Here is a 13,363-nt window from a genome sequence, read left to right as displayed (position 1 = left end):
CACTTCAAGGCAGAAGCCAAACAACAACAGTGGCTAGATGTCTGCAAGTCCCTAATACAGTTTCTTCCATCCTTTATGAAGTTTGATTTCAAGTAAACAAGTTGTAGCACCAGTCTGATCTCTTACAATGAAACTCTGTTCAAAGGAGGCTGGAATAGAACAGAAGTATTTAGTTCTCCCTTAATGTTTTAATTTCTTTGATCTTATAATTCCTCATTATGTCATTAAATCAACCACTTCAGTAGCAAAGGAAAGCAAATCTGTTTACAAAAAGCTGTATGTGATGTGTTAAACAAGACAGCATCAATAAGAGAATGAATGAAGATGGGATATGAAGACCACGCTCTTCCCCCAAAACAAGGAAAGAAGTCATACAAAGACTTGGGACTCTGGAGCATCCTTCTCCACTCACCTAAAAGCTGGGCTGGGATAGATGTCCAACTAGATACACACTTTTCTGTGATATCCTTTTATAAATGACACCAATGCTTTTATGGATTTAGCCAACTGTCATAAGGATTTATCAAGATATTGAAAGCAAACAAAACCCAAGAATGACTTTTCTTTTGATCTTCCTATCCAAAATTGCATCAAAAAAGACCTCAAAAAAGGGGTCCATCAAAAAGGCTGTGGGCAATTTATGGTCATGAAAAAGCAGCTCGCAGAGATCACAGAGGATGCTGCTTTCCCTCTGCCTGGTTCCCTGCAGACAGCCTGAGAGCACACAGGCAGTGCCTGAGGTCATGCACACAGGCTCACAGTGCACAGGGTGAATCTCTAATGAAGCTGTCCTCGAAGATGCTGGTGCCACAGAGCACAGTTGTGGCTGCAGAGACCAGCAAGGCATGGCAAGCAAAGACCCTCAACAGGCAAAGCTGGCAAGCTTGGGAAGCAACCTTAACTTGTGCAACTTTGGAGAACAGCACACAGATCAAAGAAGAAATTGAAAAATTTAGTAAATGGTATCCATCATAAAACTTCTTTCTTGTAAGAAAATGGAACTAGAGGGCAAACCACATGAATTTTTAGCTTTAGAAATCAGGAGCAGAATTGTGATTTAGCTCTTTCTCTGGAGTAGGTGTTACCAACTTCCTGCAATAATCATTAAAGGCAATCTAACTTCCGCTCTGCAAAACACCTACTCCATGCCCAGAAACAGAAGTGGTCAAGAATAAAATTCACTACTGGTTATGCAAATCCATTTTCCCAGCTTGCTGCAGCCCAGTGCTGCTTCCGAGGGTAGAGGCTGAGCAGTGCAAGCTCAGGACTGACACAGGGAGAGATGCAAATCCAATGGTTAGACTTTGTGAGAAGAGGAAAAGGCTCAAGAACTGCCCTGTTCCCCCTGTGCCTCCTGCAGCATGGGGAGCTTGCATAGGACTAAAGGTAAGTGCAGCACTCTGACAGCCAAAACTCCCTACCTGCTCCCGTTTGAGTTTTTCCCTCTTACGGATCAGCTCGATGAGCAGCCGTGCCCGCTCCAAGTCATGCCGCAGTTTCTGCCAGTACTTCAGCTCTTCCTTTACTGCACTGGTCTTCTCATCCTGCTCCTTCTGGAAGACACAGCAGCAGGGCTAGAAATAAAACCTCTTTCTAGGTGTCCCCCGTGAACTGCTCTCATAGTCTTCCTCCTGACTATAAATGATGCCCCATTTAGCTAACAAACACAACATCAGCCTTTCCGGATGTTATCTGTGAAGTTAGGCCTAAATCATCCTGTAGCTACACTCTGGGACCATGCTTCAGTACATACTTAGGTATAAATACCCCAAGTTCATTATAGAGGCTGGAAATTTTTCTCTTGGCTGCTGTGCATGGAAGAGGCAGCCCAAAGGTTTTACAGTAGAAAGGCAGAGTGAGCAGAGAAAGAGCTAACACTACCCTCCTTGTAACCAATAAGAAATAATCAGGGAAAGAGATTCACCAAAACACAATGGAAGAGCCAATGCTGGGAGATGAGCTCACACCTTCCAAGACACAGTTCAGTGGCAACCATCCATCCTTTCCTAAATTTGTAGCTTTTTTAATGGGTTTGAGGATGTACCTGAAGTGCACACACTTTCACATGATTGCCAGGAGAGGACAATTGTTTCCCCAAGGTCTTGATTGGTTCTATTTATAGGGCATTCAGTTTTAAGAACTTACTTACGGTAAATTGCCAAATACACCAAGGAAATGCTGCACTTCCCCAAGCTCCAGACTGACGAGTGGAAAATAGGTTTTCTTACTATTCATCCAGAGTAGTCTTCATGCAAACCAAAGGCCTATAAATTCCTCCAACTACAGTAGAAATGTACATGTACAACGTGCACAACATGCACAGCACCTACTGACAGGCTACGTTAGAGGGTAGTCCAATTGCTTCATGACTTCACCACTGACTTGAGCCGAACTCAAGTGCTGTTTAACAGCATTGAGATAGAGTGACTCTGGATGCCAGCTCACAGGAGGAAGCAAAGGAGTCCAGAGCTGATGAATATGACTAAACTTACACATGAATGTGCATGGGAGGGTCGGAAACTGAAGCTGCAGAAAGAATGACCCAAGCTGGAGCTTGGCCAGGACTCTGGAGCTAATACCCTTTTTCTTGAGGAGGGGATTTCTAATCACATATGACGAATGTGATTTTATGATTCATCTAAGAGATGATTCCACCAAGGGCCCATCACACCCTTGCACAGTCCTGGGTCTCCTGACTCAGGGGAAAAACTTTTATCTGCTGGCTCCTCAACACCAATTCTAGTGCCATGTGAAATACTAGTGGCACTGATATACTAACTCAGCTCTTCAGACATGAGCATGCCAAGAGGAGACCAAAGGAGACTTAAATCAGTTTACCTTCTGATCCTTTCACCCTCATTCCTCTTCCCAGCTGTGCATCAAGCACATTCACCCCTGAAAGCAAGCTCTCCATCCTCCCATGTGGGTCCAGCTGGGCACCAGTACCTGCTCCGCGTTCTTCTGGGACTGGAGGTGCGACTGCAGGCGCCGGATCAGGGGCACCCCATTCCTTGCCTGGCGCTTCAGCAGCCAGTAGTTGTGGAGCCTCTGCATGAACTGGTTCTTCCTCTGGAGGGAGAGGCCACTGCAGATCTTGTTGAGCCTGAAGGAAGCAAAGAGGTGTTGTGGAGCCAACCCCAAAGCAACCAAGACTCCATAGACCCTGGTGATGCCATCACAATTCCTAATGAAGCTTTGTGTGTCAATGCACACTCTGAACTACAAATGCAACTGGTACAATGTGGAACCTCCCCATCATGAAAACATACGTGCCTGCTTTTCACAGTATAACCTATGTTAGTAGCAGCTCAGCTGGAGGTTCTCACCACAACATAGTCAAAGTATGCGACCACAAATTCAGCTCCAAGCCCTCATTTCAAAACTACTTTCAGCATCAAGAACTTTCCTGGGGGACATTTAAGTCTGATGTTATTAAGCTGGAGTCTGAGAAACTAACTTGGTAAGAGTCCTTTTTGAACCACTCATTATATGCGGTGCCTTATCAGCAGTTTTCCAAAGCTTATCTATCTGTTAAAATACCGGCAACACATCACCACACTTTGGAATGCACCAAACTAGCAGCACTACCTAGTTTTTTGTGAGAGAACTGGGAGGCAAATCCCCACACACAGCCAAATTCAAAGCTGCTTACAACATTGACAGGTTTAACATGCTCTGCAATAAAAGGAATTAAGAAACTATGAAATGAGGAGATTAAAAACTATTTAATAGCAGGATGACCTCTACCTGCCTGCCAACCTGCAATGCCTGAAGTGTTTTAAGAACATCTTCACAGCCATCTGTGTGAATCCACATGCTAAAGAGCTGTTTTCAGTTAGGGACCTCCACAGATTCTGTGTTACCCAGCAGTCTGCGACGGCAAAGCAGGGAAACCACAGTGTGCCCTCAGCACTCATGTGGAGTAACACTGGTCAGGAAGGGTTCTGCAGAGCACTCTCTGAAGACAGCCAGTGCTGAATCTTGACTGCAGATTCGGTGTTCACAAGGCCAACAAGAGGGATCAAGTCCTCAAAACAGACCCTGTCCACCTCCTTCCCTAAACCTGCGACACTCACCTGTAAGAGGGAATTTGTGTGACTGTCACCATGGGCAAAGACGAACGCCCACTGGTCACATCACCAAGCTCCTTCTTGATCTTCTGCTTCAATCTCAATTGGTTCTTCTTCAGAGACCCTTTGGGAGGGCCAGAATTGGCTTCTTCCTCTGCCTCCTCCTTTACAGAGGCCTCCTGCCCCTCAGCACCATCAGCTGGAGACCCTTTTTTCACCGTCCCAGGTGGGGAATGACTCCCACAATAGGCGGTCTTGCGCACGGTGAATGTCGTGCCATTGATGCTGGTCTCCCTCATGGGTTCAATCTTCATGAAGAGACCAGCCCGCTGGGCGCAGGTAACGTGGAAGGCAGTATAACAGTTCACCTTGTGGCACTGGATAGCAGCTCCCATGCCCTTCTGCTTGCAGATATAGCACGTGAGCTTCCACCGAGCTGGGGGGATGTTATTTATCCCTTCAATGGGCTCCAGGAACACAGTGTTTGCAAAGCAGACCTCTGGGATCCAGATGGCACAAACCACGTGGGCCCAGCGGCCGTCGCTGGTCTGCTTGAAGGCTCCACCTTTGTTTGGGCAAAGGACACAATCCACAGGGCGAGAAGGGGACTGTAAGCAGCAGCGGCAAAGCCACTGCCCCTCAGGGATGTAGGGCACGCCGTAACACTCCTGGTGCACAGCCAGGTTGCAGATATCACAGAACAGGATGACATTGCTGTTGTGACACTCATCGTCCATGCAGACACAGCAGAAGGCATCTTCATCAATGAGAGACTGCTGAGCCCCATTGTTCCGGCTCTCCAGATATGACTCCTTTTCCAACCGATCCACCAGCCACTCAAAAGTGTCAGCAGAAACTGTGCCATAACCATCATCCCTTCTCTTCTCGTTGACCATTTCCAGCCATGCCAGATCCTCCTCATCCATATCATACTCGACCTCTACATCAAGGTCCTCAGGAGGCTTTTCAATGTACCGGTAGTAGGCAGCAGGGAGAGGAGGAGCCTCTGGTTGGCTGAAGGAGTCCACCACACGAAAGTTGGGCTGGGGTAAGTGTAAAGATGTCCCTGGTGCATGTTTGGAGCAGGACTCCTTCTTCTTGCCTTTGGAAGAAGTTTTCTTATATTTGGACGGGAAAAGGGGCTGCTCACTGTTTTCTTTGTTGCTGTTGCACTCTGTGATGTCCTGGGCAGTCAGCTCATCCTCTGTGATGATCTTTAAGGGATCGTAGATGCTAATACGATGAAGCCGCCCATCAATGTCCACCTCCACAATCCGCTGGGCCTGAGCATAGGTCAGTGTCTCCCGAGAGGGTGAGCACTTGAGGCTGTAGGGTGAAGGCGAACGCCTCCCCTCCACTATCTGCCGGGACCTCCTCCGAGGCTTCCTCATCCCTGCAGTCCAGAGCCCCTGTAACAACACAGCACAGGGGAGTGTAAGCCAATGAGACAAGCAAGGAGCAGTACAGATCCAAAAACTCACTCAGCATTGGAACAGAACAACATTCCTACTAGAGACTCCAGCAGTTTCAACCTTGCTGAGTCTTCACATCTTTTTAGATACAAGCAGACAATGGAAATATCAACCATTTCTTGAAATGTCTATGAGAGCACCCTCCAACATTCCCTATTTGCATGTCAGGACATGTGTATACCCCCATACCACCAGATGAGAAGAGTTCAAATTGATTTTACAGCAGCATCCAAGCACTGCTGTGCATTCAGCTCAGCAAAACATTCAGATTCCCTGAAACCTAAACAGTACTTCTCATAGAATCATAGAATAGTTTGGGTTGGAAAGGACCTTACGACCATCTAGTACCAACCCCCCTCCAACACCTCACACTAAACCATGTCACCCAAGACTCCATCCAACCTGGCCTTGAACACTGCCAGGGATGTAGCATTCACAACTTCCTTGGCTGACTTTGTTTAAACCACGACACCAACCCATTCCAGTGCCTCACCATCCTCACAGTAAAGAACTTCTTCCTTATATTCAACCTGAACTTCCCCTGTTTAAGTCTGAACCCATCACCCCTTGTCCTATCACTACAGTCCCTGATGAAGAGTCCATCCCCAGCATCCTTATAGCCCCCCTTCAGACACTGGAAGCTGCTCTGAGGTCTCCATGCAGCTTCTCTTCTCCAGGCTGAATAGCCCCTATGTTCTCAGCCTGGCTCCATACAGGAGGTGCTGCAGCCCCTGAGCATCCTCGTGGCCTCCTCTGGACTTACTCTGACAGTTCCATATCCTTTTTATGTTGAGGACACCAGAACTGCACACAATGCTCCAGATGAGGTCTCATGAGGGCAGAGTAGAGGGTCAGGATCACCTCCTTCGACCTGCTGGTCACGCTGCTTTTTATGCAGCCCAGGATACGGTTGGCTTTCTGGGCTGCAAGTGCACACTGAAGCCGGCTCATTTTAAGTTTCTCATCAACCAACACCCCCAAGTCCTTCTCTGCAGGGCTGCTCTGAGTCAGTTCTGTGCCCAACCTGTGCTTGCACCTTCATATTCTATATTCACACAAGCCAAGCAGTTTGTCTCTCTTCTTTTGCCTGTGGCTTTTCTTTTATAGCCCTAATAGCACACAAAATGTGCTGGATGCTTTCCAGATGGAAAGGAAAGCACTGTTCCTGTCCTATGAAGGCAGTTCCCATTTTCTTTTGGTCACGGAGCTCCATATGAGAAAACCAGCAGTGCTCCCTTAGGTTGGGATGGAGCTCCTTCAAATTGCCCACCACTTCTTCCCTTCCCACACTTTGGAAGCAAGAAGTAGTGCAAAACCATCCTCCAGCTTTCCTCCCCCCTCTCTCACAGACGTAGCTGTTCCTCACACCCCTCTCCAGACACTCAGTCCCTTCAGTCCACACACTGAAGGGATTGTGTCCTTCCCAACAAGCAAAATGGGTCACAAAATCCCAAACACAACCATAGAATGAACTGAGCAACATGGCAGGTGCTAGATGAGAACCCTTCTGCTCATCAGTGGGATCCCTGAGGAAGCAAAGAAGAAATGAGCATGGGACCAAGCAGCAAGGATACAGATGGACTTACTAGCTCTGGGTCGGCATTAGCCCCTTTGGAGCCACAATCCATGTTCAGGCAGCTGAGCGGGTTCTGCACGGAGGATCCACAGGGGTAAGAGCAGGAAAGCAGTTAGAAAGGGTATTTGCCCAGAGCCTTAACAAAAAGCCCAAGCCAGTTCTGCCTTTACAAACTGCTAATCAGCAACCCAGATAATTATTTGAGAGTTGGCCCTTGACATTAAGGAGGTGCCCGTAATGGGGCGCAGAGCAGAAGCCTGCAGCCTGGATGAGATGATCTGGGGGAGGATGGGGACACGGCAGCAGAGGCCTGGTGATCTGAGGGCAAAGGAGGGAGGCAGCAAAGAGGGAAAACAGAGAGGAAGCCAAGTGAGTAATGCAAGTGAGAAGGGCAGTGTCAGGGATGGGAACATGACTTCCGGGAAGAAACGGGCTGAGGCTGAAGCAAACGAAAGAGACAAAGAAAAGCAAATGATAAGTCAGCCCAGAGCTTATCTGTTGCTACACAGAGGCCTGAACCAGAACCTTACCCTTATTTAAGTCAATCCACACTTTCAGCCCCTTTGTGTGGGACCTGCAGAAAAGAAAACACACTCCAAACCCATAATTTGTTCCTGGCCATTGCATTATTTCTGTGAGGGACACAGCTCCACAAAGTCTCAAATGTGTGAGTCAGCACAAGCAGGACCAGGACCTAGAAGAAGTCCCTTCCATAAGCTTATTCCAGAGAGAAGTACCAAATTCCAGAAGTAACACATTTCTCTTGAATGTCTTGGCTCTGTGAACCTCAAGGTCAAGCCATGACACAAAATCTGTCTAAGAAACAAGCAGGCTTTGGGAAAAGTTTCCAAGTTTTCCTTTGCATTCATAGAAATAAGCCGCAGGTGCCAGTTTCAGCCGTGGCACACCCATAATGATGGAGCCTGTGGGCCCAGTTTCATTTCTGATCCAAAGTACAAGATGACAACTTCCATGTACACATGCAGGTACCACAAATGTCAGGACCTTAAAACTCTTATCATCCACTTGGTGGGCAGAGCACAGCTCCCCAGTTGCACTTGTCCCACCCGAGCCCCCAGCTTCAATCAGCAGGAAAAAGGGATTTGAAAATAAGGGTAATAAAGGCAACTGGATCAAATGGAAAAGCTGGAAAATCCTGCTCACAAATAGCTCTTAGAATTCAGGTGGGTGCGAGCAAAGAAGATACTGGAGGCAAAAAGGTATATGAGAAGAAAGATAGTGGAGGATAAAGTAAGTAGCATGAGCTGACCACACTCATCATTAATACTGTGTTCAGGAAAAGCAAGATGTTAGCTGGGAGTGGTGAGGCATGAGCAAATTCCAGTGGAACAAGCATCTTAAGGAAGGTTTATTTTACATCTTGAAAGGAAAAACAAAGGCTTCGGTGTTCCTGATGCTTTAGGGAAACTATCAGTGTATTGTCTAGCAAATTACCCGAAGTGGGATTTCCACCACTGCCATAAACCAACCCATTTGTAAAACACACAATTACTTAGTGCTACACAGAAGCATCTAATCCAGCATTGAAATCTCTGCCAGCAAGAGCTGAGTGCCCAGCATAAGACATACACCCAGATACTAGGAGAGACAGAGCTACCCACCTCCAAAATACCTTGAAAGCAGCAATGAAACAACTCAGACACACTGAGCACTGAACCCTGTGACCTTGCCTGAAGCAACAGAAACTTTGAAGCAGCAATCTAGGAATGTTTTGATCCTCTTGGCACAATTGAAAACACCTCCCAGTCACAGATAAAAAAGAATCCTTCTGCAAACCCCACCTGTGCACACTGAAACGCTGAACAGACTTGGCTCCAGTGGGGCTAAATGCTGTTCCAGCCCACGAGGGTTCTGCCCCACCATGGATGAAGGTTGATGAGGTGAAAGAAGAAAAGTTCAGCTGTCCTCTCGTTGTCACCAGTGTGCTCAAGGCTTTCCTAACACCCTCCCATCATCCATTTCTGCTGGGTACCATGCCAGGAGCACGGGGTGAGGTTCCTAGAGAACACAACTGAGCAAAGTGGCTAAATGCACAAAGCCACGGGGATGAACTTCAATTCTACCCCAGGTGTTTGCTCAGGACCTGTTCAGTTCTCCTGAGCAGCAGCTTTCATTCACACTGGTGAGCCAGAGATGCCAGGGGGAGGGGCTGCAAAAGGTGACTAAAAAACACAAGCCTGCCATCAGGAGACTTAAATTTAGTACAAATGGGTCAAAAGCTCCACAGGAAAAAAAACCTGCAAGATCCATGCACTAAACAGCATCACAATACAGGCTCCTATTATATACACAGACTGGAAAATCCAGTGCAAGCAGATCCTCTAAAGGGCTAAATGCTGCAGTCATTTACACCCATGCAACTGTGTTGGCCATGCCCAAGGTCAAAGGAACCCTCTTGCACCGCAGAAGACTTCTGTGTCCTTCCCACCCCTCCTTCCCACTGCAGTCCTTTTCCAGCCTTCCCACACTGAACAACCAAGGAGCTACTTTCCAGTACCAGGTTTCTTTGCTAACCTGCCAAGGACACAAGGCTGGAGTTCAAGGCTGCACTGCTGGGGAAGATTCCCGGCCCTTCCCAGCACAGCTTGGTGATCCCAGTGAAAAACTAGGTCCCTCCACGATGAAGAACTTCAGTGACTGCAGCAGATGGGGACAACGTGGCTCTCATTCCACTCTGGTGCACCACTATTACTGGCAGTGGCTACAGCTCATACAGCCCTAAACAGTTTGAGGTTCAAGGCTACCAAAATCTGCCACTCTTCAGGACATCAAGGCAAACATGAGGTCTGGAGATGTTCCTCTGCATCGCTGTACTGTGCTGGCAGCCACGCAGCTCCGGGCAGCTGCTTCTTGCCTTTTAAAACCCATCCCTGCACCGTGGGGAACAGACACCCATGGAGCTATATAAGAAACATATCAATAAATTAAAAGCAAAGGATACCGGAGGGAAAAACACCCTGGAACAGTCGCAGCCCCATTTCCACGTTTCCTTTGCCAAAATGCCAGTGAAACTCCTGCTGCCCTTGCCAATGTCCCTCCATGTTCCGTGTTCTCCCTGGGGCCATATTCACCTCATGTTCCTGCCCAGGGTTTATGCTCCCCACACCCATGCTGACATCTACAACAAAGTGTGTCAATGCTCAGCAGACACCGCCAAGAGTCACCTGCCCTGGCATGCACAGAGATCTTTATAGACCCCCCAATACTCCTGTAGCCAAGCTGAGCTGACAGGAGATGGACCAGGCCGCAAAAGAGAACCTCCCGCTAGAGAAGGGACAGTGTGAGACAATTCTAGGGTTAGTTTCAACTTTTAATTCACTTGCCCCTTCTGCTGAAAGGGTCCTCAACTGTTGCATCATCACAACTGGATGTTTTGACCCCACCTGGAATACAGCGTTCAGCTCTGGTGCAACACCACCCTTGTGGAATGTGGAGCTGTTGGGAGTGAGGCCAGAAGAGGCCATGGAGATGCTACAAGGGCTGGAGCAGCTCTGCTCTGGAGCCAGGCTGAGAGAGCTGGGCTGGGGCAGCCTGGAGAAGAGAAGGCTCCTGAAGGGGAGACCTGAGAGCAGCTCCAGTGCCTAAAGGGGCTGCAGGAAACCTGGAGAGGGGCTTGGGACAAGGGCCTGTAGGGACAGGCCAAGGGGAATGGCTTGAACCTGCCCGAGGGGAGACTGAGATGAGCTCTTAGGCAGAAGCTGTTCCCTGTGAGGGTGCTGAGGCACTGGCACAGGGTGCCCAGAGAAGCTGTGGCTGCCCCATCCCTGGCAGTGCTCAAGGCCAGGTTGGACACAGGGGCTTGGAGCAAGCTGCTCCAGTGGAAGGGGTCCCTGCCCATGGCAGGGGTTGGAGCTGGAGGAGCTTTAAGGTCCCAACACAAACCAGGCTGGGATTCTATGATTATGCTGGGCTGTGAATGAAGTTTAACGTAAAGTGTGAACTTAGCAACGGATCACAGCGCACACCATCTGCGTCCAGCCTCAGCAGCAGCTGGTGGACCCATGAAACGCCATGAGCCGAGTTTAGTGCTGGCCTGGAGCTACCCCGCACAGTGAGGGCCACGGGATCCCTGCAGGGAGCCCCCTTAGCAGCCAGTGATGTGGGTCAAGACGCAGCAGGGACCCGGACACAAATAAAGCCTCTCCAGGCTCCGCACCGGAGCTCAGCACCGGGTCACCGGCCCCGGAGCGAACGACATACCCACGGAAAACGGAACGAGAAGAGAGCGCGACAGCGAGCGCAGACAGCGCCAAAGGCTATTGGCTGTCACAGCCGCCCATCGCAGCTCCACCACCAATAGCAATGCAGGGATTTGCGGCTCTAACGGGAGGGTGCCCTCAGCCGCGCCTGGGCCAACAGCGTGAGAGAAGGTGGGCGGGGACTCTCCCCCCACCCCCGAGCAGGGCGAAACGGGAGGGCAACATGGCGACGCGGGGGGGGCCCGGCTGACCCGGCGCTGCCCGTTCCCCATCCCCGGGCGCTCTCCACCGCCGGCGCCGTCTCCCCCTCAGCGAGAGGCCGCGGAGCCGCTCCCGCCGCGCGGGGACCGAACGGGGATGAAGGCTCCGCAGGCTGCGGCGCACCGGCCCCCCCCGACTCCTTCCCGCCCTCCCGGTCACCTTCCCGCGACCCCGGCGTGGGGGGTGCGTGAGGGAGGAGACCCCCTGAGGGAAGGGTGTCGCGGCCTCCCGCGCAGCGCTTTACCTGGCCGCCTCAGTGCGGTCTCCGCCGTTGCCGCCGCCTCCTTTTTGGGATATTTTTTTGCTACGGGTTTTTTTGGGGGTTTTTTCCTCTTTTTTTATATCCTCTTTCCGCCTCCCCCTCCCCTCCCCCCAGGGGCGGACGGGCTCACCCAGCCGGCGGCGGGAGGGGAGGGCACAAGATGTCGGCTCCGTCCGCTCCGGCTACCGCCGCCGCCTCAGCGCCGCCTCCTCATGCCGCTGCCGCTCCTGCCCCGGTGTCGCTTCTTCCCCCAGCACCCCCCTCCCCCCCAGCAGCCTCCCCGTTCACCCCCTCCCCGGGCTGCCGCCGCTCTCGGTGCCGTGCGGAGGCCACGGGGGGGGGGGGGGGGGCGCGCAGGGGACACCCGCACAAGATGGAGGCGGCGGTATTGGTGGTGGCAGCGGCGGCGTAGCCCGGCCGAGCGGTGAGGGAAGGCGGCAGCCAGCGGGCAGGCGGGGGAGGGGGCTGCCGCGCTTCGCTCCCCCCCGCGGGCAGGGACCGCCCGCCCCTCCCCGGTCCCTTCCCACCCCCGGGCCGCGCGGCGCGGAGGCCCCCGGGGGGCTGCGGGGAACGGTGGGGAGTGGGGGGAGTCCCTCAGGGCTGGCCGCATGGCGGGGGGGGCCGCTACCTCCGTGCCAGGCGAGGCGGAGAGGAGCCGGGTACGGGCCTGGCTTCGGGCGGAGGGGTTGCTCCCTTCCTCGGAGTTGGGGTTTGCTCCGCATCCCTTCTTAATCCGGAGCGCTGCTAATGGAGCTCTCGGGCCACAGGAGCTGGGCAGCCTGGGGCCTTGCTCGTTGGGGTGCCCTCATTCCGCACTCGCTTTTTGCGAACTCCAGAATAGGAGAGCCCAGCCCTTGCAGCTTCAGCTCTGCCGCCTTTAGCCCAAACAAGCACCCTCAAACAAATGAGGGCAATAACAGGAGTCTGTGTTTATTTTGTAGTCTGAGCCTTGAGGTCTAGCTGGCTTCCTGAGGTGTGACAAGGTGGAAGGATAGCAAGAGCATGACCAGGAGGAACCAGCAAGGCTGAAATTCTGTTTGCAGCTAAGTGGTGAGGTAGGAGCTGCAGAGGCTCCTACACTTACTTTTTATAGAGCACAGCACGTACTTGGGCAGATGTACGCTCCACCTCCCACTCGTATCATGCAGAGCGTTGCATAATCCGAATTCATAGAATTAACAGAAATGGGAAAAAAAAAAGCTATTCTCCCTCATTCCCATCCAACTATAAATCATTTTGTCTCTTAACCTATGTTAGGTGTGGAATCTTTAGAGCAGCCAGTCTACGCCAAATCTGTTGTGAAGTACATGGGGTGGACCAGAGCTTGTAGAAGTCTTAAAAGCATGAGAAAACACATTACTGCTGAGCAGCTTTACATGTCAACCTCTAAGTATTCCTTTTGTGTATACCTTTTAAAGAATCTATTGTTACCATATCAGAACTGCAAAAAGAATAGATTCTGTTCTTGTCCTGTATGAAGAATAAACTATCAAAGATTTAAA

At 50.8% G+C, this 13,363-nt stretch overlaps 1 protein-coding gene and 1 long non-coding RNA gene across 7 annotated transcripts in view; one reads left to right on the top strand and one right to left on the bottom strand.

Annotated features, from left to right (window-relative positions):
• BRPF3 (bromodomain and PHD finger containing 3) overlaps positions 1-12,565 on the bottom strand; it is a 27,827-nt gene extending 15,262 nt beyond the window's left edge. For 2 of the 6 annotated variants that reach the window (XM_065698394.1, XM_065698395.1), the window contains exons 1-4: positions 7,129-7,604; positions 4,077-5,479; positions 2,947-3,103; positions 1,422-1,553 (exon numbers count right to left, since the gene is read on the bottom strand). In XM_065698394.1, the coding sequence (XP_065554466.1) occupies positions 1,422-1,553; positions 2,947-3,103; positions 4,077-5,479; positions 7,129-7,170 (1,734 nt within the window). In that variant the 5' untranslated portion in view covers positions 7,171-7,604. Of the gene's footprint in view, positions 1-1,421; positions 1,554-2,946; positions 3,104-4,076; positions 5,480-7,128; positions 7,606-11,843 lie in introns of those variants that run through there. The other 4 variants (XM_065698399.1, XM_065698397.1, XM_065698398.1 and 1 more) reach the window with 4 other exon arrangements.
• Positions 11,519-13,363, top strand: LOC136023690 (uncharacterized). Its single transcript, XR_010616669.1, has 2 exons — positions 11,519-12,285; positions 12,803-13,363. It is a non-coding gene; the product is annotated as an uncharacterized LOC136023690 (long non-coding RNA).

The sequence above is a fragment of the Lathamus discolor genome, chromosome 19 (assembly GCF_037157495.1).
Source record: "Lathamus discolor isolate bLatDis1 chromosome 19, bLatDis1.hap1, whole genome shotgun sequence".
Taxonomy (NCBI): domain Eukaryota; kingdom Metazoa; phylum Chordata; class Aves; order Psittaciformes; family Psittacidae; genus Lathamus; species Lathamus discolor.
Note: the sequence above shows the minus strand (reverse complement) of the source record. Positions and strands in the feature narration are given on the sequence as shown.